Genomic DNA, 24,314 nt, shown 5'->3' with positions numbered 1-24,314 from the left:
TATTTTCATTGGAGAAAAGTTGGAGGGTATGGAGTTATCCACCCCCCCCAGCCATCTGAAGGCAATCCTTCAGACATTTTGAGACTACAATTCCCATCATCCCTGACCACTGGTCCTGCTAGCTAGGGATCATGGGAATTGTAGGCCAAAAACATCTGGAGGGCTGAGGTTGAAGAGGCCTGCTGTATAGGGAAGTTTTTTCGATGTTTAATGTTGTCTTTATATATGTTGGAAGCTGCCCAGAGTGGCTGGGGCAACCCAGTCAGATGTGTGGGTTATAAATAGTAAAATTATTGTTACTGAATGGGGCATCCCTATTTTCATCGGAGAAATGTTGGAGGGTGTGTAATGGCAATGTCATTAGTAATTCTGATCACCTAAATTCACTAGTCACTGTACAAAGTATACACAGAGACTACTGCTACCTAGTTTATAGTTTAAAACATGTAGAAGAAGAAAGGTGAAAAGGTGAAATAATAATAATAATAATAATAATAATAATAATAATAATAAATAAATAAATAAATAAATAAATAAATAAATAAATAAAAAATAGCTTGGTTTTCCCCATGATCAGCTTAGTGTTATTATCACTGTAACTGAGATCAGTCTAATTTGCAGAACTCAAATAATTCCAAGTGCCTCAATGAGATATTTCTCCCTGTTGGGTTTGTTTTCTCTTTCTCATGAAAGACAAAAAAGTGAATCTGCAGGTGGCTTCACACAGCCATTGTGAGACAGAACCTGAAATGAGAAAGCTGTTATGAATTGATTTAATAGAGGGGTGGGATGGCTGGAGAGCTAAATGACACACCCTAACAACGTGCTGAGTTGAGCAGTCCACAATTTTCTGGGTAGTCTTTGCAATGTGGATTAAGCCAGGAAGTGGAACACTCCAATATCAACACCTTTCTGGGACTTGTCTTTCATTCAACTGATCACATTAAAAAAAAATCAGTTCACAACTGAATCATCCTCTTTAAATGTTGTCATAGCGAAAGTGATTGGATAAGGGGATCCCTGGATCTAAATCTCTGCTCCACCAGGGATCTCATTGAGTGCCCTTGGCCAAATCACTTTCTCTTACCCTAATCTCCCTCATAGCTGCTGTGAAAGTGAAATGAAGTAACACTCTTTATGCTGTCCAATTTCTGACAAATCTGACAAATTTGCAGCGGTCTGATGTGTTGCTTTTCTCTAAAGGCCTTTGCAAAATAAGATGAATTAAATCACCAAACCATTTTGAGTATCTTATGATCTCTAAGGCAGAGATATGGGGAAATCTAGAAGCCTTGATTCCCTACAGGAATTTCAGTGAGCTGTTCTTTCACAACTGCAGTCCTGTTAAGAATACTTCCCTTTTATTCTCTGCTCTTCAAATATGTAGGATCACAGGAAGCTGCCTTGTACCAGATCAGACCACAGGTCCATCTACTTCAGTATTGTTTACACTGGCTGGCAGTGGCTTTCCTGGGTTTCAGGAAGGAATCTCTCTCCCTGCCCTACTGGGAGATGCTGGGGATTGAACCTGTGACCTCCTGCAGATGCTCTATCACTGAGCCACGGCTCTTCCCCATGCATGGCATATACATGTTGGGAAAGAGACTGAACCCACAGTGCTTCTACCACACCAGTGCAAACTCACAGTCATGGCAAAGCGCATGCAGAAGATCCTATGTTCAGTCCCCGGCATCTGCAGGTAGGGCTGAGATAGGTGTCTGCCTGATACCCTGGAGAGTGACTGCCAGTTAGTGTAGACAGTGCTGACCTAGGTGGACCCAATGGTCTGACTTGATATAAGGCAACTTCCGAGGTTCCTAGGTTTGTTCCAGCCTGTGCTTTGCTGCTTTACAAACAGCAATTGAAATGAGTTCCATCAAGTGGTCAGCTGACAAATTCAGTGCTCTTACAGAAATGATCAGGTCCTATAGCTTTACCTTTCTGTCCTTCAGTTCACAAGGTACAGCATGGCTCTCCTACCACTCAGATTGTACAACAGCTGGGAGTTGAATTTTCTTCGAGGGCAGATTCCTTTCTCCATGGTCTTGGAAGTATCTCCCATCAGAAGCCACCCATTGCCATTTGGAATACACACACAGAGAGAGACACACACGCAACCATGATTGTGTCATAGGATTAATTTATCCCCTAAAGATATTAATTGTTAGCAGACAGGAAGGCTCCGTAAGTCCACCCCGCTATTCTGTGACCCCCTGAGGACTGATGACGTATAATTAACATCCGTTTAATTGATGCACCTAGAGAGACTTAATCACACAGCCTTTATGAACTCTTGCTAGGCTAGCTTTGTGCAAAGACAGCTGCCCTTTGCTACCATACTTACAATGCAAACAAGAAATTGGCAGTTTCAGATCTAAGAGGTTCCTGTCTTTACACTGACTCTCTTGTCCACCCCCTTTCTGTTTTCACTGTTGTATTTCCTCAGTTTGAATATTTTCTTTTCGCACACACCCTTCTCTATCTCTGGAAAGGTCAAACCACTCCCATATACTTCAGCAGTGTCTGTTTAGTAGGCTGAGTTACATAGGATGCACCATGTGCATCAGTTGCTGCAATACGCAACTAGTTTGTACCAGATGACTGAGCATTCCCGGTGCGCTGCAGTGGTTAGAGTGTTGGACTAGGGCCTGGGAGACCAGGGTTCAAATCCCCACTCAGCCATGAAGCTTGGGCAAGCCACTATCTCTCAACCTAACCTAACCCTAACCAGGGTTGTTGTGAAGATAAAATGGGGAGGGAAAGAACCGTGTGCCTTGAGCTCCTTGGAGGAAAGGTGAAATATCAATGTAACAATAAAGAATGTAACCAGCAGACTGCCTGCCTCATGCTTTTGTCAACCAATCTATATAAAGGCATTCTGATATTGGCAGGTTCATTTTCAGTACTTTTCCTCATGACCCTCTACCTGGAGTTCATCTTTTTCATAGCACCACATATTGGGTTGAAGTTTGAATGAAACGACTCTTCACAAGCCCATTTCCTGGTCAGTCCCTATCAGCTCAGGTCTCAGCAGCATATATATGAGGTTGGGGGCTTCCGCCTGCCACTGTATGCATCATTGTACAGTGGTACGTCTGGTTACGCACGTAATTCGTTCCAGAGGTCCATTCTTAACCTGAAACCGTTCTTAACCTGAGGTACCACTTTAGCTAATGGGGCCTCCCGCTGCTGCCACACCACCAGCGCGCGATTTCTGTTCTCATCCTGAGGTAAAGTTCTTAACCCGAGGTACTACTTCCGGGTTAGTGGAGTCTGTAACCCAAAGTGTTTGTAACCCAAGGTACCACTGTATCTCATTTCTCTTCCTTCCCTTCACAGTTTGGCAGGACCGAAGTCATTGACAACACCTTGAACCCTGACTTCGTGCGCAAGTTCATCCTCGATTACTTTTTTGAAGAGAAGCAGAATTTACGTTTTGATCTGTGAGTGACATCACTCGTGGCGTTCTGAGTGTGGGTGAGGAGAAGGTGCAAAGAGAATTTCAATGGCCCCTCCATGTGTCCTTTTTATGGTGCATTCATGACAATTTGTGCTCATTATGGCATCGGGGCAGTTATATGTGATCCCGGCTTCAATGCCATTTGAGCCTGCAAATGTTTTTGGGTAGACATATTGCTTTATTTCTAGTCAGTGCCGGTCCCTGCTGAAATGCTATGATTTCTTATACCACAAATGTTCTAGTATATTCCGCACCCCCTCACTGTTGCTTTGCTATAGCGCAAGAGTGCTTCTCCAGATGGCAATGCGGTAGCGACACTGAGGAAGCACCACAGAACAATGAATAGAACAGACTGATGTGTGGATGGCCCAGTGTAAATCCACACACTGATCCACTAGTACTGTGTCAATGACACATTACAGAATACAGTGGTACCTCGGGTTAAGTACTTAATTCGTTCCGGAGGTCTGTTCTTAACCTGAAACTGTTCTCTTTTTTTTAATAAATTTTTTATTCAGTTTTCCTTTTGCTTATATTGGTTACAACCATGATTACATATTTACAGTTTTTGAACCTCCACCAGCACCCCCCACAGTCATCCATTTTTCTTATTTTCCCGCATTTTCTATATAGTATTGCTATTTTACCATTATCTTACATCTCTCTAATTCTGTCATACAATATACCTTACAGTATTACAAAGTCTCTTTAAACCCCACTAGCGTTGTTTGTTGATCACATGTAGTTTCCAGATATGCCGCAAACTTTCCCCAGTCCTCGATGAATTTTTGATCTTTCTGATATCTTATTCTTCCAGTCATTTTGTCCAATTCTGCGTAATCTACAAGTTTCATCCTCCATTCGCTCAAAGTCGGCATTTCCTCCTGTCTCCACCTCTGGGCCATCAATATTCTTGCCGCTGTAACGGCGTATTGGAACAGTTTATAATCCTGTCTTTTTATCTCTCTTCTTGTTATACCTAACAGGAAGGATTCTGGCTTCTTCACAAATGAGTATTTAAATATCTTTTTCAACTCACAATAGATCAATTCCCAGAATCCCCTCACCCTCCTGCAGTCCCACCACATATGAAAGAGAGATCCCTCTTTTTCTTTGCATTTCCAGCACTTATTACATGTCTTGTACATCTTTGCTAATTTTACCGGTGTAATGTACCATCTGTACACCATCTTCATTATGTTTTCCTTTAGTGCTGTGCATGCAATAAATTTCATGTTTTCGTTCCATACCTTTTCCCAATCCTCTAATTGTATACTGTAACCAAAATCTCTGGCCCACTTAATCATGACCGACTTGATCTCCTCATCCTTTGTTTGCCATTCCAAAAGTAGTTTGTACATTTTTGAAATTATCTTAACATCACTGTTAATTATATCTGATTGGAATCTAGACACTTTTTCTATATAACCTTTTTCTTTAAGATCTTTGTTAAATAATGCATTTACCTGGAAGTATTGCATCCAATCGTGAACCTGGTCCTTAACTTGTTCAAATGGCTTCAGTTTCCATTTCTCCCCCTCTTTCATTACCAATTCGCCATATGTTATCCAGTTTGGTCTCATATTGATCTTTTTTACTGACACTGCCTCTAGTGGTGACAACCAGTGCGGGGTTTTAAATTCCAAAATATTTTTATACCTTTCCCAGACCTCTATTAATGAACCCCTTATAACATGGTTAGTGAAACCTTTATGGACTTTCTTCTTCTCCAACCACAAATAGGCGTGCCATCCGAACCTATTATCATGACCCTCTAAATCTAGTAATTTGTTATTATTTAATTTTATCCACTCCTTTAGCCAACAAAGGCAAGACGCCTCATAATATAATTTTAGGTCTGGCAGGGCAAAACCGCCTCTTTCCTTGGCATCTGTCAATAACTTGAATTGTATTCTAGGTTTCTTGCCCTGCCAGATATATCTTGAGAGAGTTCTTTGCCACTCTTTGAACACGCTTATTCCCCTGATTATAGGGATCATTTGAAACAGAAATATCATCTTAGGGAGCACGCACATTTTGATAGTTGATATTCTGCCCCAAAAGGACAATTTCATTCTGCCCCAGGTTTCTAAATCTTTCTTAATTCCCTTCCATACTTGAGTATAATTGTTCTCATATAAATCGATATTTTTGGGGGGTTTAGTGGATGAATTGAAACGAGAATCTGGAATTGATGTGACCAAAAAAGTGAAATACCTGGGAATATGGCTGACCCCCAAAACCTGAAACTGTTCTTAACCTGAAGCACCACTTTAGCTAATGGGGCCTCCTGCTGCTGCCACACTGCTGGAGCACGATTTCTGTGGTGTAGTGGTTAAGAGTGGTAGACTCGTAATCTGGTGAACCGGGTTTGCGTCTCCACTCTTCCACATGCAGCTGCTGGGTGACCTTGGGTTAGTCACACATCTTTGAACTTTCTCAGCCCCACACACCTCACAGAGTGTTTGTTGTGGGGGAGGAAGGGAAAGGAGAATGTTAGCCGCTTTGAGACTCCTTCGGGTAGTGATAAAGTGGGATATCAGATCCAAACTCTTCTTCTTCTTCTCTTCTTAACCCGAGGTACTATTTCTGGGTTAGCGGAGTCTGTAACCTGAAGCGTATGTAACCCAAAGTACCACTGTACACCTGCAAAAAAGCAGGCAGGTAGCCAGTCTGGAGATGCCCAATGCCTATCAATAACATGTCTGGTTGGGTAACATCTGATGGCTTGGTGAGACAATATTGGAAAGAGAAATCATGCGTATTTCCCTTGCAAGGATTTGCAAAGACAGAAAGGAGCCCCAAGTGCATTGAAATTCAGCAGACTTCTTTTTTATTCAGAGCTTCAAGGGCAGCAATAATTCCAATTAATCTCAGGATTATTGCCTTATCGAGCCAGGCTTTGTCAGTTCTCCTTTGGAATTCTTACACTGTTCTGCCCTGAAATTGGCTTCTCCAAAGTTCCTCCTTATTTAGGAAATCTGTACTTTATTGAGCAATGTTGCCAAAGGCCCTTGGCATGGGGGAAAAGACCCCTTGGGGAGCAGAAAGTCATGCTGACACAAATTTCCTCCTCATAATTATCCTTTGCCATTTTATCCCCTACAAACCATTCTCCAGCACAGAACAGATACTATCCAAATAATTGTTTTTCTTGTATCAACAACTCTGCAGGACAGTTAGGCTTGGGAAAGAAAACTCCCATTTGTGCCAATAGGTCTTTTAGGTGTTTTAAGACCTAGTTGCTATCTGGGGAGGAGAGGGCAGCAAGGATTTTTGGACAGCTCCTGGTTGGACAGAGGGTGGGGAGGGTTAACTCTCCCCTCCCTGGCAGCTACTCCTGCAAATCCCCACTGTCGCTTTAACACAGCCTTCCACAACTGGCGGCCCTCCCGAGGTTTTGTACTACAACTCCCATCAGTCCCGGCCAACACAGACCTGCTGGTTAGGGCTAATGGGAGCATGTGTCCAAAATATATGGAGGGTCACAGGTTAGGAAACGGAAGGTTGCTTTAAGTAATGGATAAAGGAGACAATTCAAGTCTGCTCTCAAGATGCAAAGCATACGAACCCACATAAGGAAAGTAGTGGGTTTGCTTGGCTGGCCTTAAAAACCATTGCAGCTGTTTCCTACTCCACGGATGTTGCAGTCTCCTAGCTGCCATGCTCTTATTTGCTGCATAGGCTTTGCAGAGTACAAAATGCCAGGGCAGGACATGGCTGGAATGTGACATATGGTTTCTGCTTCTCTTTCTGTGCAGCTATGATGTGGATTCCAAGAGCCCCGACCTGTCAAAACACGTAAGTTAAGGGCACATTCTCTGCTTCTTCGTGCGATCCTTTCACATCCATTCTGAGATACTTACCCATTCATCCTTGTCTTCCTTTCCCCCCCTTACAATTCTGTTGTTAGGAATATAGAAAACTGTCCTATCCTGCGTCAGAATATTTGCCTGTCTAGTCCAATACTGCCCACTCTGACTGGCAGCAGCTCCCCTCAGTTTCAGACAGAGGTCATCTTCCCCGTTCTCTGCTAGCAGAACATTTCTTAACTGGAGATGCCAGGGATTTAACCCTGGACTATCTGCATGCAAATCATCATGTGCTTTGTACAATGGTCCCTCCCCTATGTTGTAAAACCCAGTTAAAATCCAGTCTTTTCTTTCTGCTGATTCTGTCTATACTTTGGTTCATTCTCTCTTTCTTTTTGTCCTTGCTGGATTATTGCAATTCTCTTTTTAATCAGTCTGTTCCCAGCTTCGGTTTCTGTTTAGTATTCTGACACCTCCCTTATCTTGTCTGCATGCATGATTATGATAATAATTTCTCCGCTTTTAATTTCTTTTAGCTGGTTATCGTTTCCTTTTCCTCATTTAGTGTAAGGTTCCTTTACTTGTTCTGTTGATTCATCCTCCAGTTCTCCTATCTCTAATTTCCCTACATCAGGGAATGGAGGGGGGGGGGAATCTAGACCTCCAGATGTGGCTGGACTACAACTTCCATCATCCCAGAACATTATTTACTTACTGTTTTTCTGTTGCCCATAGAAGTAAGGTGACCATGTGAAAAGGTGGGCAGGATTATTGTACCTTTTAATAACTGGTCAGAAGAGGAAATTTCAGCAGATGCTGATGCCTCAGTTTGAGAAAATAGATGTGCAAAAATGCGACACACAGTTATTGAAGATAGGACCATTATCCTCTATTGCATGTGGCCACCCTAATAGGCAAGGGACCGTATAGGGCCAGGAGCAACCAGTTAGGAGGGGCAGTGCTAATCTGGTCTCCTGGCACTGGCATCACTGTGTCTTACTGGGAGGCAGAGCTATGTAGCTGCAGAGAGTTGGTACCCTAGTGGAGCACTGCATCCATCTCCCCACCACTTCTCCCTTCTGGTAAGTCACAATTACTCTAGTGCCAGGAGACCCAGTTAACCTTGGCCAGATCTGGTCCAGCAAGTTCAGGGCAGAAGCAGATTGGGGTCAAAGCAGTGGCGTAGCGTGGGTTGTCAGCACCCGGGGCAAGGCAAGTAATTTGCACCCCCTAACCCGTGGATTTTAGCACTCGAGTGCGAGCGAGCGCCCCCAGATGTTGCGCCCGGCCCCCCTGCACCCCCACGCTACGCCACTGGGGCTGGGGGCGAGCGAAGGAGCCAAGGACACCCCCCCCAAAGGCTCAGCAGGAATTTATTAAATTTATTATTTGTGGAGCCCCCCGCGGGCCGAGGCAGCCGAAGCCCCCTCCCCTCGGGCACCTCCCCGCCCCCTCCTCTCCTTGGGCTGTAGGTGGAGCTCCAGATACGGGCTTGGCGAGCGCCTCTCCTCCTCCCGGCCGGGTGCAGGGGCTTCCAGCCATGCTCCGTCCTTGCCCCCCCCCCGCGGCTGAGACTTGCGCTGAGAGCCGGAGCCAGCAGCACCCCCTTCTGCCGGGAGACCCTCGCCCGCCCGTCGGCTTCCTCTCGGAGGGTTTTGGGGAGCGCAGGGCGCAGCGAGGCCCCTCGGAGCTCTCCTCCCTCCCAGTCGGCAGAAGCAGCCGCCTGTGGCTGGGCCGAGGGGATAGTGGTGGCGTCGGGGTGCGGAGGCTGCCCGTGCCCGGCCAGGCATCGGTGGCGGCGTCGGCGCTGCTGCAGCGGCTGCTCCTCCTGCGAGCAGTGAGTGGAGCGCAGCCGCAGCGGCGGCGGGGGGCGCGCGCGCGCTAGGGCGCAAGGCTGGCGGTGGCAGCGGGGAGCCTGGCAGTGGAAGGAACTTGTCCCTTCCCTCTGGACTCGCCCCCCCCCCATGTTGCGCCCGGTGCGGCCGGCACCCCTGGAACCCCCACGCTATGCCACTGGGTCAAAGCCATGCACAAGGCATGGATGCTTCCAAGGGGCAGACAAAGAATCAAGAGTGGGAAGGAATTCAGGGCAGGCCGAAAGCAGAGATTCACCGAGGATGGAAATCAAGCAGAAGCAAAAGTCCTGGAATAAGCAGGCAAAGTAGGTGTGAGGAGCTATGTCAGACAAAAACTCCTGGCCAGCCTACCATCTGTCTCCTCCAGCCTCTGTGTTACCAGTACAACCTGGAGTTGTTGAAGGTAGGACAGCCAAATTCATCTCCACTTCACTGCAAAGCAGGACCAAGCAGGACATGCACCCATCTGTGTACAGATGGATAGAAGCCAATCAGACCCAGACTCTGGCACTGGTATCCCGCCCTCCTTGGACTAGATCTGAAACAGCTGCCTCTCCTGTGTTGTAGGATTAGAGCAGCATGCCATGGGCCCAGTTCAGGGATTATTGGTGTGGTAAGGAAGCCACTTCCTCTTAGTTCAGTTTCCCGTTGCTCCAGTAACATCTGTTGCAAGGAGCCATGCGGCTTGGCTGAAGGGCTGATTTAATTCTCCTGCAGCTTTGGGGAAATTGAAGCATCCTTAAAAAACAAGTCAGCTCTTCCTCTTGCAAAATAATATATTGATATACTGTATCAGACAGGAAATATTGATGTGCATGGTCTTTTTCTTCTATATTTAACTGAAATGAAGAAAGCCCCACAGGAATGTTGAATTTCTTGACTGGATTCTTCCACGAATAGATAAGGGTTTTACCAGGCCATCTTCTCATCTTCAGTTTCCAGGGATCCCTGGACAGAGGGAAATAGCTCCAATGGACCTGTGCTCTTTCATAATGATTATATTGGTTTCCTTCATCAGGATTTCCTTGGCCAGACATTCTGCACACTGGGTGAGATTGTTGGGTCACCAGGAAGCCGCTTGGAGAAGCCATTGATGTGAGTGCTCACTCCCTACACCTGCTGGGGGCCTGATGGGTTGTTGTTGGGCTTTTTTGTCTGCAAAGTTATAAAGTTAGGCAGAAAGCTTTAGCCGTTACAAACCAATAGTGGATGAAATCACACAAGTCTTATTCCTATTTGAGATCCTTTGGTGTAACCTTTGCCTACCTGGTTCCTACAGGATGTTTTGGACCACAACTCCCATCTGCTCCAGCCAGCGCAGCAATGGCTGATGGGAGTTGTAGTCCAAAACATCTGGAAAGCACCAGGCTACTGAAGGCCACTGTATAGGTTTCCTGACTGATTCATAGTTGAGTAGATAAAAATGTGAGCTAGCGCTGCTGCTAATGCATGATGCAGCCTGCAGCCGAGGTGTTCTTCCTCGCCCAGTCAAATTAAATGAAAGCACAAGAGAAAATCATGCATATATATGCACTCCATATCAGTTCTGTAGTGGTTTAATAGTCACGGCTCCCCCCAAAGACTCCTGGGAATTACAGGCGATCCTTTAGATTTTACCTCATGCATCTGAAGAAGTGGGCTTTAGTCTGTGACAGCTAATGCCATTATGCTACTCCTCTGGAAATCATAACCACATGACATAAGTTCTGCTAGCATTTACAGAGGGAGACATCTAATGTTTGGTTTCGCACAGTGTCTTAAATGCTGAACACGTTTACTAGGAAATCAGTTCCACTGAAATCAACAATATTTTTGAGCAAATATGTTGATGTGGAGGCAGGGGAATGGAGAGCTAGGAATGCTAAATATATATTTTTCTCCAATAAACTTGAATATATGTATATGCGTGCCGCAGATAACATCCAGCTCCTTGAACCTTTTCTCTTGGCTAATATATATAATCCACATCATTTATCACATTTCTTTCTACTCTCTGGACTCATTAATGCATCCCACAGTGGCATCTGCCTCTTATTTAATTTGCAATCTGCATTAGCTTGTATTGGAAATGCCTATCTTGGTTAGTTTTCTTTCATATTTCTAGAAAAACAAATATAATTTTTGAGGATTCCTCCCTCCTCCCCGGGTATAATGCTTTTACATATGTCTTTATTGAATTTCAAGTTATTATTTTTGGTCCCGTTCTCCAGTTTCTCAAAATTACTTTCGGTGCAGATTCTGTAAACCAATGCATTTCCAACTGCCTCCAGCCCTACATTTATTTATTTTTATTTTTCATTTTTAACATGCCATCTATCTCTTTCAAAAGTAATGCTGAACCCATCTTAGGATGATACACTGTGGCCAGTCTCAGGCTTATGCTCTCTCCTTAGATTTTATGAAAGAGAAAAATGGAAACTTCTGCTCGTGATTTGAAGCAAGCTGCAGTTTCCCATTTTTTCCAGACACAGGAAACTGTGATTTGTACATAGTCATTTAATAAAGTAGGATATTGTTTCAAAAACAATCAATAGCAGCTGTGCCATGATCCCATTTTGTATTGGGGTCCCAGGGCTGCTTTTTGAAACATGGCTAGTCTTAAGCCAACTGCTTAAAAATATGTGTAAAGTCCCATCTAGTTTGACACTAAGCAAATCCTTTTTGCTGTGCTGTTTTACTTATTTCGATGCTCTGTTTTGATTGCCCTGCTGATTCTTCTCTTGTGTTAGGTTTTGGATTAATTGTCTGGACTTGAATTTCCTTTAACCATAAATTCTTCTTTAGCAGCCATTATGGCTAAGGGGTGGCCTGTAACTATAGTAAATAAAGAAGTAAGGATATGAGGTTTTGAGCACTCTAAAACACAGATGGGGAAGTGGATCTACCCAATGGGCCACATAGTTATCTCTCTCCCCCCCCCCTTTGCTGGCCAACTGACAGAAGCAAGCTGGCAGTATATTGCACTGTTCAAGTTGGAGTTAACTCTTTATTAGCAAGAACATGATCTGCACGGACTTAGAAGAGTATCTGGCCCAATGAACACTGCAGCTCATCCCCAGTAAGTTTGACCCCATGGATCAGTTGCCAAGTCTGAAAGTCCTTGCCGCCCCAGGATTTCCCCCAAGCAATCAGAGACAGTGCCTATGTAAAGCCAACCTCTCCTCTGCCCTTTTCATGCCTCTTCTGGTTCTGGGAGATCAGGAGGCAGGAAAGCCTGTCTTACAGCAGCGTAGCTAGAGGGGGCAGGGCACATTCAAGGGGTGGCACTTGCCGTGGGGCCTGCAATGCGACCGAGCCACGCATCTCTCCTGGGAGTGATGCGGTGGCTCAGGCACCTGCAGCCACTGTGCCACCTTTTTGGGTGGCATGGAGCTCATGTCCACCCGCTGCAGCTGAGGGAGAGGAGGCGGGCAGACTCCTACAGCCACTGTGCCATTCAAAATGGCGGCATGGGGCTCACATCAGCCCACTGCCTCCCCCTCAGCTGGAGGGTGGCTGAGAGGGGGAAGTGGACTCCTCGCAGGCTCCACGAGGAGCACCCTGCCTGGCTCGCCCTGCCCCCATGGACAACTCACCCTGCCCCCTGGGTGTTTGCACCGCCCCAGGCACACGAGCCGCTAGCTGTGCCACTGCTGTCACAGCAGGAGAGGGAGACACTCATGACTCCTCACCAGCCTGACTTATCTCTGCCTCTTGGTCTCTCCTCTCCTGCTTCTGCCTCTGATTCTGCACTTCTCTGCCTCAGACTCTCCCAGCTCACTATGCCCTGTTACCTCTTCAGCTTCCGACACCCCCCCCCCCGACCAGTCTTCTCCCTCAATGGCATTTTTCCTTCTAGCAGTAGTAGCTTTTAAATTTTAGAATGCCAACCTGTTGCCCTCCAGAAGTTTTGGGCTGCAGTTCTCATCAACCCCATTCTGCATGGGGAAGCTGGTTTGGGGCTGATGGGAGTGATTGTCCAAAACAGCTAGAGGACACTAGGTTGGCCAAAGCACAGAGGCGGAGCTAGCTGCTCCGGCTTCCGGCTATGCACCTGGGGGCGGGGCTAGCCGCCCATGGGGGCGGGGCGGCAGTGCCACACCCCCTCAGGGATGACACCTCAGGTGGACTGCACCTGCTGCACCCCCCTTCCTCCGCCAGTGCCAAAGCAGGTTTAGGAAAACTTTCAGGATATCAGCCAAGCAAAATCTTATGTTAGATAAGTCCTGGTGTTTTTTAGGAAAGGCATGGGGATGCAGACTGTGTCCTGCAGTTGACCCTCCCTTCTGAACTCACAATGGGAAGCAACTGTTGAGAGTGCAAAACTCTGACAATACAGTCATACAAATGTAGTTTTCCATTCCCTCCAGAGCCCCAGGAAGGCAGCAGGTGCCAAGGGTAGGCTTGCCATGGGTCAGGAAAATTCCTAATATGTCCTGGTTTTCGGGGGGGGGGAGAGATTTTGCCGAACTGGCAAAATGTCAGGCAAAACCCGGATGTATGGCAGCTCCTAAAGCTTGAAATTACTATAGGGGGGAGGGGGGAGGTCTCCCCAAAACTAAAAAAGCTCAACAATTTTGGTGGGTTTCTAAAGAAAAGCTCAACAATTCAGCAACTTTGCCGGTATCAGGAATTTTACTTTTAAAAATATGGCAACCCTAGCTAAGGGACCACTTCCAATTGCCAGACATAATTGGAAATGAAGATTCATACAGTGGGGGAAAAAGATTCACTTTTTCTGTCTTTTGAGAAGCTGCTTTTTAATTCAAAAGCACCACGGGAGGGTGACTGCAAGAAGCAAGGCAGTCCATCCTTGTGGGTGGGGGGCATTATGGAAACCCACTGTGGAATTAATTATCATTACTGCTGGAAATAAGTCAGAACCCCATGCTTTCTCCTTAGAGAAGCAGCAGGTACAAAGTGCCGACCCTGACTGGATATAAAGAAACAATAAAGGAAAGCAGATTTCCAAATCATTATTTAATCCTTGCACTGCTCTTCTCATGTGTAAAAAAATGCACTCCCAATTCTCATTTGTTTCTGCCTCACGGGAACCCTGTAATATAGGTCATTGTTATTCCCATTCTATAGGCAGGGGAATAAAGACTGGGGCATAGTGACTTGGATCCTGAGACCTGTCAGCAGAAAGAACCGTGTGGGGAAAGGACTTTATCTCCTCACCCCACAAACATACTGCACTTCCTCCTTCCCCAGCAGCCTCCTGTGGCTCTTTCCACACTGTTCAAGGGGATTCTCCAACTTCGCTGCGATGTTTTTCAGTGGTGGGGAGAAAATAAGGTAGTAGAGAGAATTTGCATCACCCAAAAAAGAAGACAAAATAAGATACTAATATGCATAAAACTACATATGGTGATTTATGTACAGTATATAGATGCAAATTTAGAAATAATTACAATAAATACATCTTGACATAATAGGAAGGACACCTGTGACTGCTGTGACAGCCTGCGCAGACTTCCAACGTGCAATTCCAAGGGACTTCCTGCTCTCCATTTTTATGGTTCTTTATCTTTAAAGCAAACAGAGGACACCTTTGAAAGAGGACTGTCTCCTGACAGCCCTTCAAAATAGACTTACACTCCTGTTTATTAGGATCCAAGCCTGTGACTTGCCTGAGGACACCAGAGATGGAAACATCAATTTGTATTAGAGGATGGAAGACCACACCCTTCCATAGCTATCAACGTTTCCCATTTTAAAAGGGAAATTCCATTATTCTGAATTGGGTTCCTCACGGGAAAAGTTGACAGCTATGCATCCTTCATTCCTTGCAAAAGGTCTTGATATCAGCATGAACAAAGCTAGCTCAGCTCCTGGGGGCAAACTGGAATCAGCACTGACCGACTTTAACTTATGGCTGCTAAAGGCTCCAAAGCATTGTGCAACTTATGGATGCACTCTAATAAACAAAATGTATATTGTAAACAGGTGAACAGCATAAGAAGAGCCTTGCTGGATCAAACCACAGGCCTATCATTCTGCTCCCACAATAGCCAACCAAATCCTTATGGCATACCCGTCAACTGCCCCGGAAAAACAGGGACATCCCATTTTCCCCTGCTAGAGTAGGGAGGCCATTTTGGACCCCTTGTTCTCGCACAATTTCAGGCTGAGATCTCGCCCTGAAAAAAGCATTTGCTGGGTATGCGATCTCGCACAGTGCCCCAAAACACATGTGTGCCATGTGACTCACACAGGATTTCAGACCTGGAAGATGGTGTCCCAGATTTGGGCCATGCCGTATTGGAGGGTATGCTATGGGAAGCCCCCACAAGCAGGACATGAGCACATGCTCTGCTCATGTTCCTCATCAATTAGTATTTAGACATGTAAAATATAATCTTATCCTCCATGAAAACAGCAACCCTTCCTAGGCCACAGTGCAGAATCTTTTTGTGTTTAGCGTGGACAGACTGATTGCATGGCAAGAGGCAGAGCCGGCGAGCTGTCAGGGAGCTCATGGCAAACCGGCAACTGCACTGATTTAATAACAAACACAGAGGGGAGCAGAAGATGTACCTCTACATCAGCACAATCTCCGTTCTGCTTGGATCTCCAGGAGGTGTGAGCAGGCCTTTCAAGCACAGCTACAGAACCCATGTTTTGGCGTGTGTCTCTTCCCCCCTCTCCCTCCAGGTACCAGGCATATTTTTGACAGAAGATGCAGGAGCTGCTGACACAGCACATTGCCTTTTCATCTCCCAGTCTGTGATTTGGTGCTAATAGAACGAAGGAGAGGGTGGCCTGGGAACAGCCAACTCCTGGGAGACAGAACGTAATTGGCCTCTGTGTTTTGAACATCTGTGTGCAGCCTCCTAAGTTAGAGAGTTGCTTCAGTGAAAGTGATAATGGAACACAGAATGAAGCGTTTGGTATTATTAATCCACAGACCCATCCGCAGCATACCCAGGGGGGCAGCTAATAATAATAATAATAATAATAATAATAATAATAATAATAAACCCACCCGGCTGGGTCACCCCTGCTCCCTGGGCAGCTTCCAGCACACATAACAACACAATAAAACATAATAAATTTTGGTGTGTGAAGTAGAAAATCTAAACTCTACCTGCTACCCCACCCTGGATGCACAAATACACAGTTAGATTTATGGTCAACGTCTGTGATCAGCATTTAACTATTAAACCACTGGTAATTTACAAATGGGACGCGGGTGGCGCTGTGGGTAAAAGCCTCAGCGCCTAGGGCTTGCCGATCGAAAGGTCGGCGGTTCGAATCCCCGCGGCGGGGTGCGCTCCCGCTGCTCGGTCCCAGCGCCTGCCAACCTAGCAGTTCGAAAGCACCCCCGGGGGCAAGTAGATAAATAGGGACCGCTTACCAGCGGGAAGGTAAACGGCGTTCCATGTGCTGCGCTGGCTCGCCAGATGCAGCTTTGTCACGCTGGCCACGTGACCCGGAAGTGTCTCCGGACAGCGCTGGCCCCCGGCCAATAGATGTGAGATGGGCGCACAAACCCCAGAGTCTGTCAAGACTAGCCTGTTCGGGCAGGGGTACCTTTACCTTTACCCTTTAATTTACAAAGTACTGTTTTATATTTATTCAATTTATTAATCACACACAACAAGGCCTCAAGGCAACTTATGGTAAGGGACAGGAATGTCTCAGGTCTTAATACTGAACTGCCCTGGACATCCAGAGATGTTTTTCCCTTAGGATGTCACCATGTGGGGCTTTCTAATGCTCCCCATTTAGTGTTTTCGCCTCATCAGAAGATGTGCCTTGACAAAGTCCAACAGCATGGAAGGCATGGGCAGAGTCTGCATTTCCAACACACCTTGCTGGCCATTGACATGAGTTTGCAGCCACTTATTGCAGTCGGCCTCTAGCTCTAATTGGCTTTTTTCACAGCCAGGATGTCCTCCTCCAGCAAAGGTCTGGGACATGTAGGCAGTGGGAACAGCATGCTGGAGAGCTTTTCTGACCTTTCCAGTCACAATTGTGGGCCTCTCCTCATTGCTGATTCTGAAATCCCATGCTAGTAAAATAGCGGCAGATTTCTTAAGCACAGTTTCCAGCTAAGCTAATTCAAGATTGTTTCTCCTCTCCTCATATGATGCCTGTGCTTTGAGAGTTTTTGACTTTTTAAACCAAGGATAAATGATTCATTATCCTTCCTCCTCCTCCCCCCCCCCCCGCTCCCACATCCTGGATTCAGCACGGTTTCCATTCATGACAGTCACTTGTCACTTGAATCTCGATTTCTATTACAGAAGTCATTCTTCACAATTCCAAATGTGTTTGGCACATTGGGTGCACCCCTTTCCTTTGAGAGATGTTAGTGCACAAGTAAATCATGCTATGCATCTTCCAAAGGGCAAGTTCAGTACATCTCAGGCAATGGGAGAGTTAAGTAGAAGCTACTCAGTCAGGTAGCTGATGTGCTTTCCTAATGAGGGGATGCATAGACTCAAGCTAGCTCCTCCTGTTCAGATACACAGAATGTGAAGAAGAAGACTCTGCTTGCTCTAGAGATAAATGCAATTGGCTGGGGGCTCCACTTCCCCCACTGGAGGTAGCAAGGTATCAGGGGGAGTGATCCTCAGCTGTCACTTGTGGGAACCGTGCCAGGACTGAGCAAAGTGATAATAGCTCTAGGGAAGTAGCAAAGTGGGAGAATAATTTCCACGCATCCTTCTCATGGGTGCTGCTTAGATGGATGGGCAGATGAGGCAGTGACTCTGAAGCCACCTGGGAGCAATCCCCACCTGCTCACCCATGCAAGCAGTACAAGTCAGAAGGAAGCAAATAACTGCCTCTGGAGCTTTCCATTGTGCGTGTGGATGTTCTGCACTAGCCCAGCTTTCGTAGGCATGCCTGGAAGCTGCAGCTGATTGTTGTGACAAGCATGGAGAGGGATCTCCAGTTCTTGCCATCTGTACTGACTTCTAGAACATGCACAGCCGTGGGCTTGACTTTGTGCATTTTCTTCATCGTGAAGGCAGTGAGCAAGTCAGCTCTGAAATCCAATGGCAATCTGCTGAGCCATTGGATAGGTAGGATGTGGCCTCACTGTGCCCCTCAATCTGGATCTCACACACATATTTTTTTACAATTTTGTTTATGCATTTTCACTTTTAACATTTGTCATCATACACAAATCTTAATCATTTTACAAGTAGGATTCTCGGAATCCTCGGACTTCCCTCCACCCCTCTGTGGTTTCCCCAGATATTATTTTCAAACTGCATCTTATCATATTCCCCATATTTTCTTATATATCAATTTTTATCATAATTCCTGCTTCATTCAACCTGGATCTCACATAAATGGCATGGCAGAAAACAGGGCAAGTGGTCAAAGTGTCATTAAAATGGAATATTGTTGTGTGAGACAGCTTGACACTCCTGGATATGTACATATTTTGCAACAGCACTGACGCTCGTATTCTCAGCGGTCTCCTCTCAGTACCGATGGTTTGGTTGCATATTGCATAATGCTAATGTTCAGCAACCCAAAACATGGTTATATGGATTGACCTGACCTTGGAAGGCAGCCAGGGTGTTGTTGGGAAGCTTGGCCTTGCCCTACTGACCCATAAAGAGGCAAACTGAGACTGACTTGGCTGCCTTGCCATTCTTGGATTCATCTTCCCCACAGCCCCTGAAAGAGACGCAGGAAAATACTGGATGTAGTAGGCTGGCTAACCATTTGTGCACAACATCATTTCACATTAAATTATATCACCCCTGACTTGACTACCTGTTTTTATTTGTCCTGTATCCTCTGTGATCCTTTATCTTGAACCTGCTGCTGATCCTAAATTTCTTCTTAGTCCTGCCTATTTCCCTCCCTCCAGCGTGGTGTAGTGGTTAAGAGCAGTGGACTCGTAATCTGGTGAATGGGGTTCGCTTCCCCGCTCCTCCACATGTAGCTGCTGGGTGACCTTGGACTAGTCACGCTTCTCTGAAGTCTCTCAGCCTCACTCACCTCACAGAGTGTTTGTTGTGGCGGAGGAAGGGAAAGGAGATTGTTAGCCGCTTTGGGACTCAGGGTAGTGATAAAGCAGGATATCAAATCCAAACTCCTCCTCCTCTTCTTCTTCTTCTTTGTGTTTTAGGGCCAGACCCTCTCTTGCCTCTGTCCTTTGATGGAGAGTTGTTCACCATGTAGGTATTGGGGCTCAGAGTGGGTGTTCAATAGAGCAAAATACATTATATTAATAGCCACACCGGTGCTGCTGGAAGCTGATCAGGCTGACTCTTGCTCACTGAATGCAAGTGCAGGATAAATTCCCCTCTTCTTCTGGGAGAAACAGCAGCAGGCAAATCCATGTCCTCGGACTCTGCAATTTTCTTAATCAATGCTCTTTCCAGCTGGTAGGGAGAGAGGTTGCCTCACTTCACTGTCAGTAGCTGCAGCTGCGATGATCCGTCATCTCTACTCCTTTGCCACCTACCATCACTCTGACTGCATGGTGACCAAAGCCTGAACGTGAGGCTGGTGGTGGATAGACAAAAAAAAAAAGCCTTGCTGAGCCTCAGAATGTAATCTCAGCCCTCCAGTTGGAGCAGGAACTGGCAGAGTTTCACAGTAGAAGCAGGGCATTTCGCCCTCTTTTCCTGTGCTGCTGACATCACAAAAAGAGCAGCAAAGAGGATAGGTATATAATAATATGTGTAACCCACTTGGAGCCCTCTTTAAATAGGAAAGGGTATGAGGTAATAAATGACATGGAAGCAGACTGCATGCCACAGTTTGATCCTGGCTTGTTTGAACAAAACAGCATTTAAACCTGGTGCCCTTCAGCTGTCCTTAGTAGCTGGGCCTTATGGGTACAGTGGTACCTCGGGTTAAGAACTTAATTCGTTCTGGAGGTCCATTCTTAACCTGCAACTGTTCTTAACCTGAGGTACCACTTTAGCTATTGGGGCTCCTCCTGCTGCCGCACTATTTCTGTTCTCATCCTGAAGTAAAGTTCTTAACCTGAGGTACTATTTCTGGGTTAAATGAGTCTGTAATCTGAAGTGTCTGTAACCTGAGGTACCACTGTATTTTAGTCCAACAACATCTGGGGGCATCAGGTTGAAGAAGGCTGATTTAAACTCACCGTAGAGTTTTCCCAAGACACAAGGAACTCTGCTTAATTTAAAAGCAGTAACATTGCTTCTTGCTTCCTCTTTGCACCCACATTAGAGAAGAGGAGAGGGGGAAGCATGTGTGCCTGGGGCTAACTAAGGCTTGTTCCCATATACTAAACTATGGTTTAGGATTATGTACTAAATGGGCAACAGTGATGCTTGAGTACACTACCTGTGAATGTCCTTGGTCTTGGGCAAAAAGCCAGCTGATAGCTGAAAAATGCCAAATCCTGGCAGAAGTCATCACTCTTCAGAAAGGTGTTGCCGCTGGTCCCCAAAATACTATCACTTTGGCCTCTGCTGTTCCATATCAGATCATTTTGACTCAGACTGATTCAATGAGATCATCATTTGTTTATGATGAAACAATCCTGTGTCTACCCTCCTTCATACCTGTGAAATACAGGACAGTCTCTTGTCCTTGCAGGGTGGAAGGAAACCCAAAATGATTAGAAATTGCTGCTTTCCAGATGCGTCTCTGAGCCATGGCTCTTCCCGAGCATTCAGGGAGAGGAGGAAGGAATATTAGAGTGAGGTTCTATAAATGTTATCAAGGAAGCTGCATCAGTAAAGGAGGGGACTTGATCACAGTCTCTGTAGCTGTGGCCCCCAGACCAAGGAATACAGGGGACGTCCAAAGGTTTAACTGTTCTTAGCAGCCTGGGAGAGGTTGGAGCGGTGAGCTCAACCTCGTCATGGCAGCAATGTGTCTCCAACTTACGCACAAACACTAAGTTGCTAAGTTGAATTCCAGAGCCCGGGTCGAACTTTTGTCAAGGTCACGGCATGCTTGATCATTGGCAAGCGTGCAGATTCTGTCATGATGTTATCTCTCTGAATGCAATTTCCCTCAGAGTCTGTAGCGGGTTTTCAAGAAGTGAGAATTTTTGTGGGGTGAGTGCTTACGGACAAAAAGCAGGGTTCTAGAGAAACATAGCCAGAAGTTTCTCCCCAATACAGCAGGCTATTGCCTGCTGTTAATGAGAGGCTATTTGTGAGCTAATAAGGCAACTTCACTGCTAGACGTCTCTGAGCTCAGTGATTTTGACATGGGATCCAAGAGGGTCCCATTGTGAGCTCAGGGAGAGCAAGGACCATATTGGAATTTCCATTTTGCACCAGGGGGCTGATTCACTGTTCAGTAGCTTCACTGGGAGGATATCTTGAGTCATTTGCCATTATTTTATTAGGTTGAGGTCTGAGTCACACACATGCATGTAATTGCTCAGTATATCTTTTTGCTCGGTTACTTACCACGAACTCAAAAGGTTGCTATTTGAGCTGACGTGTGAAGTGATATGAAAGCCCTGCCTTTCTAATATTTGATCTGCAAGCATAGTTTTGATCATGTAAGTAGTTGCTTGATGTAGCAGGAACCAAGCAAGGAACAAACAAACACATGGGAAACTCAACATGAGACTAGACTGCAGCTTTCACTCACTAGCATCTGGTATGTTTCAAAAAGGCCTTTCCAGCTTTTCCCACTCCAGCTGATTATGGGATGTGCAGAAGAGCCTCCACACAGAGCTGGTCTGTCCATGAGGTTCACTGAGGCAGCTGTATATGGTGGTGGATTTCTGTGGGGCAGCACCCACACGGGGCTCCCACCCACCCATGCCATCACCACCAGAGAAGAGAGGAGAAGCAGTGGCTTCTGGTAAGATCTTGTGAGTGCTGTGCAAGATCTCACAAGAGTTTCACAAGATCTCACTGGAAGTCGCAACTGCCTCATGATCCTGGTAAGTGAGGCTTTGGCAAGGGAGAATGGGGACACCTTTCTGTTTCGCCTCAGGCAGTTAACCTAACTAAATGTGTTGAATGTTTGTATTGAAGTCTATGATCCCTTAAGTGTCCTGGTCCAAAGCTGCACAGAGCTTTGAAGCTAGTAACCACCATATTTAGGACAGGACATCAGAACCAATTCCAGTCTATACTGTTGCATTGGATGAACAGGAAATGATGCACAGAGAGAGCACGCGCACAGAAGTATGGAATCAGTAGGAATTAGGCGTCTTTCTTTCCTTTCCCCTTTTCCAGGATGGGAGCCTTTACATTACATTCCAAAACTGGGAAGCCTATGCCATCTGTCTCCAATGGGTAAGTCATGCCGAAGCCTCTTATTCTCCTACCCTAGAAATAACCCTGTTATTTTTTACCATAGCTTGGCATGTAGGCATATATTAAGGAACCAAGTGCTAGAGGAGAAAGTGGGAGGAGAAAGGTTGTTAATTCCAGCACTGCTCTAGCACATTTCACCCACTGCTAAATATAAGTGTAATTTGCACAAAGAACACCAGTCTTTCTTACCCAATGGTGGTACCTCCACATGGTTGTCCTACGCCATTCTGAGCATGATACTGTGGGCTGGAGTAGATTTTTCACTTTGTGGATGGGATTCCACATTGCTGGAGAGAACTATGTTAGTGCTATCATTCCCACCCCTGTTCAGATGATATTTCCATTGGGTTTACACACAACTGAGACCAGCCCATTGTTTCTAACACTATTTTCAGTGTTAGCAATGCTTATGTCATCAATCCTCATAACAGCACAGCACATATGGCTGACTCTAGGTAATAGAGGAAGAAGAGAGAGGAGATGTGTAACATTCAAAGCAGGTACTGCCATACATGGACGGTGCAAAAAGTGGCACTCCAGATTCTTCTTTGTCCTTGATACATCACAGAATCAGCCATAGGCTCAGAGGTAGATTTGTGCCTTATTATTTTATGTAGGCATTTTATTTCATAAATTTTATGCACCTTGAGATTGAAAAAAAACAACAACCCAAAAACAAAACTCAACGTGGTTTACAATGAGATTTTATTTTTATTTTTTTGGTAAAAGCAATGAAAAACAACTATTTAAAACATTGAAAAATAAAATCAGCAGTACACTAAAAACAGATTAAAATACACTGGATTGAGCAGGGATTTTTTTTAAAAAACTTGGATAATTCATATTTAAGTGCATTTATTTATCAACCTTATCATAGCAAGAAAACTTCTTATGCAATTGACAAAAGTATAAAACATTTAAAATTACCGATAAAAACCGGTGAAAGGGTGCACGCAAACACCCGGTTCTTAACAGCACACTAAGCTAATTGTGATCTTACTGCTGCCTAGTTATGGGGCATGCTTATGCTTATATGTGATGTCAGGAATGGGCCAAGTAGAGACATGGCTGCTGAAAGCAGGATTGAAAACACACACACACACACGCATCAGCTGGTGGGTGTGGAGTTTGATCCTACTTGCTACAGGCCAGCCAGTGAGTTCCTGTTGCAAACTGGCTGGCAATATCCTTCAGTAAGCAGGATTGACATTGGCCCACACATTAGCTGATGTGCAGGGAGTTCAATTGCACTTGGTCAATGTCACCCACCACCTCTTTGGGCCATGTTTGACAGGTGGGTGGGACAACCCACCTATCAATCACATGGCACCATTGTGATGCTAGATGACTGACAGATGGCCTGGGTGGGGGTAGGGGAGATAAATGAATTTTTTGGGTCAAAAAACTTCCCCAGCCCAGTTTTTCTTCCTTCCTTTCTGGCAGTGGAAAGGTAGGATAGAACTGAAAATTATATAACCATGTCTCCTACATATTCCAGCAACCATCACTGCTGTCGCATGTAGTAGGGTCCATGCATGTTTCCCTCCCAGTAAGGTGCTGCAATTTCCCCAGTAGAGCCAGTCTTCATCGTATTTGTTCCTTTTATTTCTCACATATTTATAACCCTGAAGAAATTTGTCCCAAGGCCACACACATGTGCAAAACTGCACTACTGTCATATTTATTTTTAATAGAGTTAGTGTGTACACCAAGCAAGGCACAGATTTTCACACTCTGCCTGTCTATCCTGAGGGAGCCTAGTTAATCTGGCATGATCCCAATGTATGCAAATGACCCCCCCCAAAAAAAAAGGGAAATGAGATGTGGGGCACATAGTGAAAGAGGGCAGTTTGTAAGCGATATGAATCACAATTGTAGAAAAGACAACTGGGATGTCTTCTTGTACAGAAAGAGTCAAGGAGCACCAGTCTGCATAATGTAATTAATTTGCATGATACTGGACACTTAT

General features: G+C 45.5%; 1 protein-coding gene across 2 annotated transcripts in view; it reads left to right on the top strand.

The window, feature by feature from the left end:
• The window catches only part of LOC309534750 (copine-5), a 141,899-nt gene that overhangs the window by 52,316 nt on the left and 65,269 nt on the right, over positions 1 to 24,314 (top strand). For both annotated transcript variants that reach the window (XM_082227078.1, XM_082227079.1), the window contains exons 4-7: positions 3,340 to 3,443; positions 7,222 to 7,261; positions 10,147 to 10,223; positions 22,265 to 22,324. In XM_082227078.1, the coding sequence (XP_082083204.1) occupies positions 3,340 to 3,443; positions 7,222 to 7,261; positions 10,147 to 10,223; positions 22,265 to 22,324 (281 nt within the window). The remainder of the gene's footprint in view (positions 1 to 3,339; positions 3,444 to 7,221; positions 7,262 to 10,146; positions 10,224 to 22,264; positions 22,325 to 24,314) is intronic.

This window comes from Podarcis vaucheri, assembly GCF_965113315.1.
Source record: "Podarcis vaucheri genome assembly, chromosome: 6".
Classification (NCBI taxonomy): domain Eukaryota; kingdom Metazoa; phylum Chordata; class Lepidosauria; order Squamata; family Lacertidae; genus Podarcis; species Podarcis vaucheri.
This window is presented reverse-complemented; position numbering and strand designations above follow the sequence as displayed.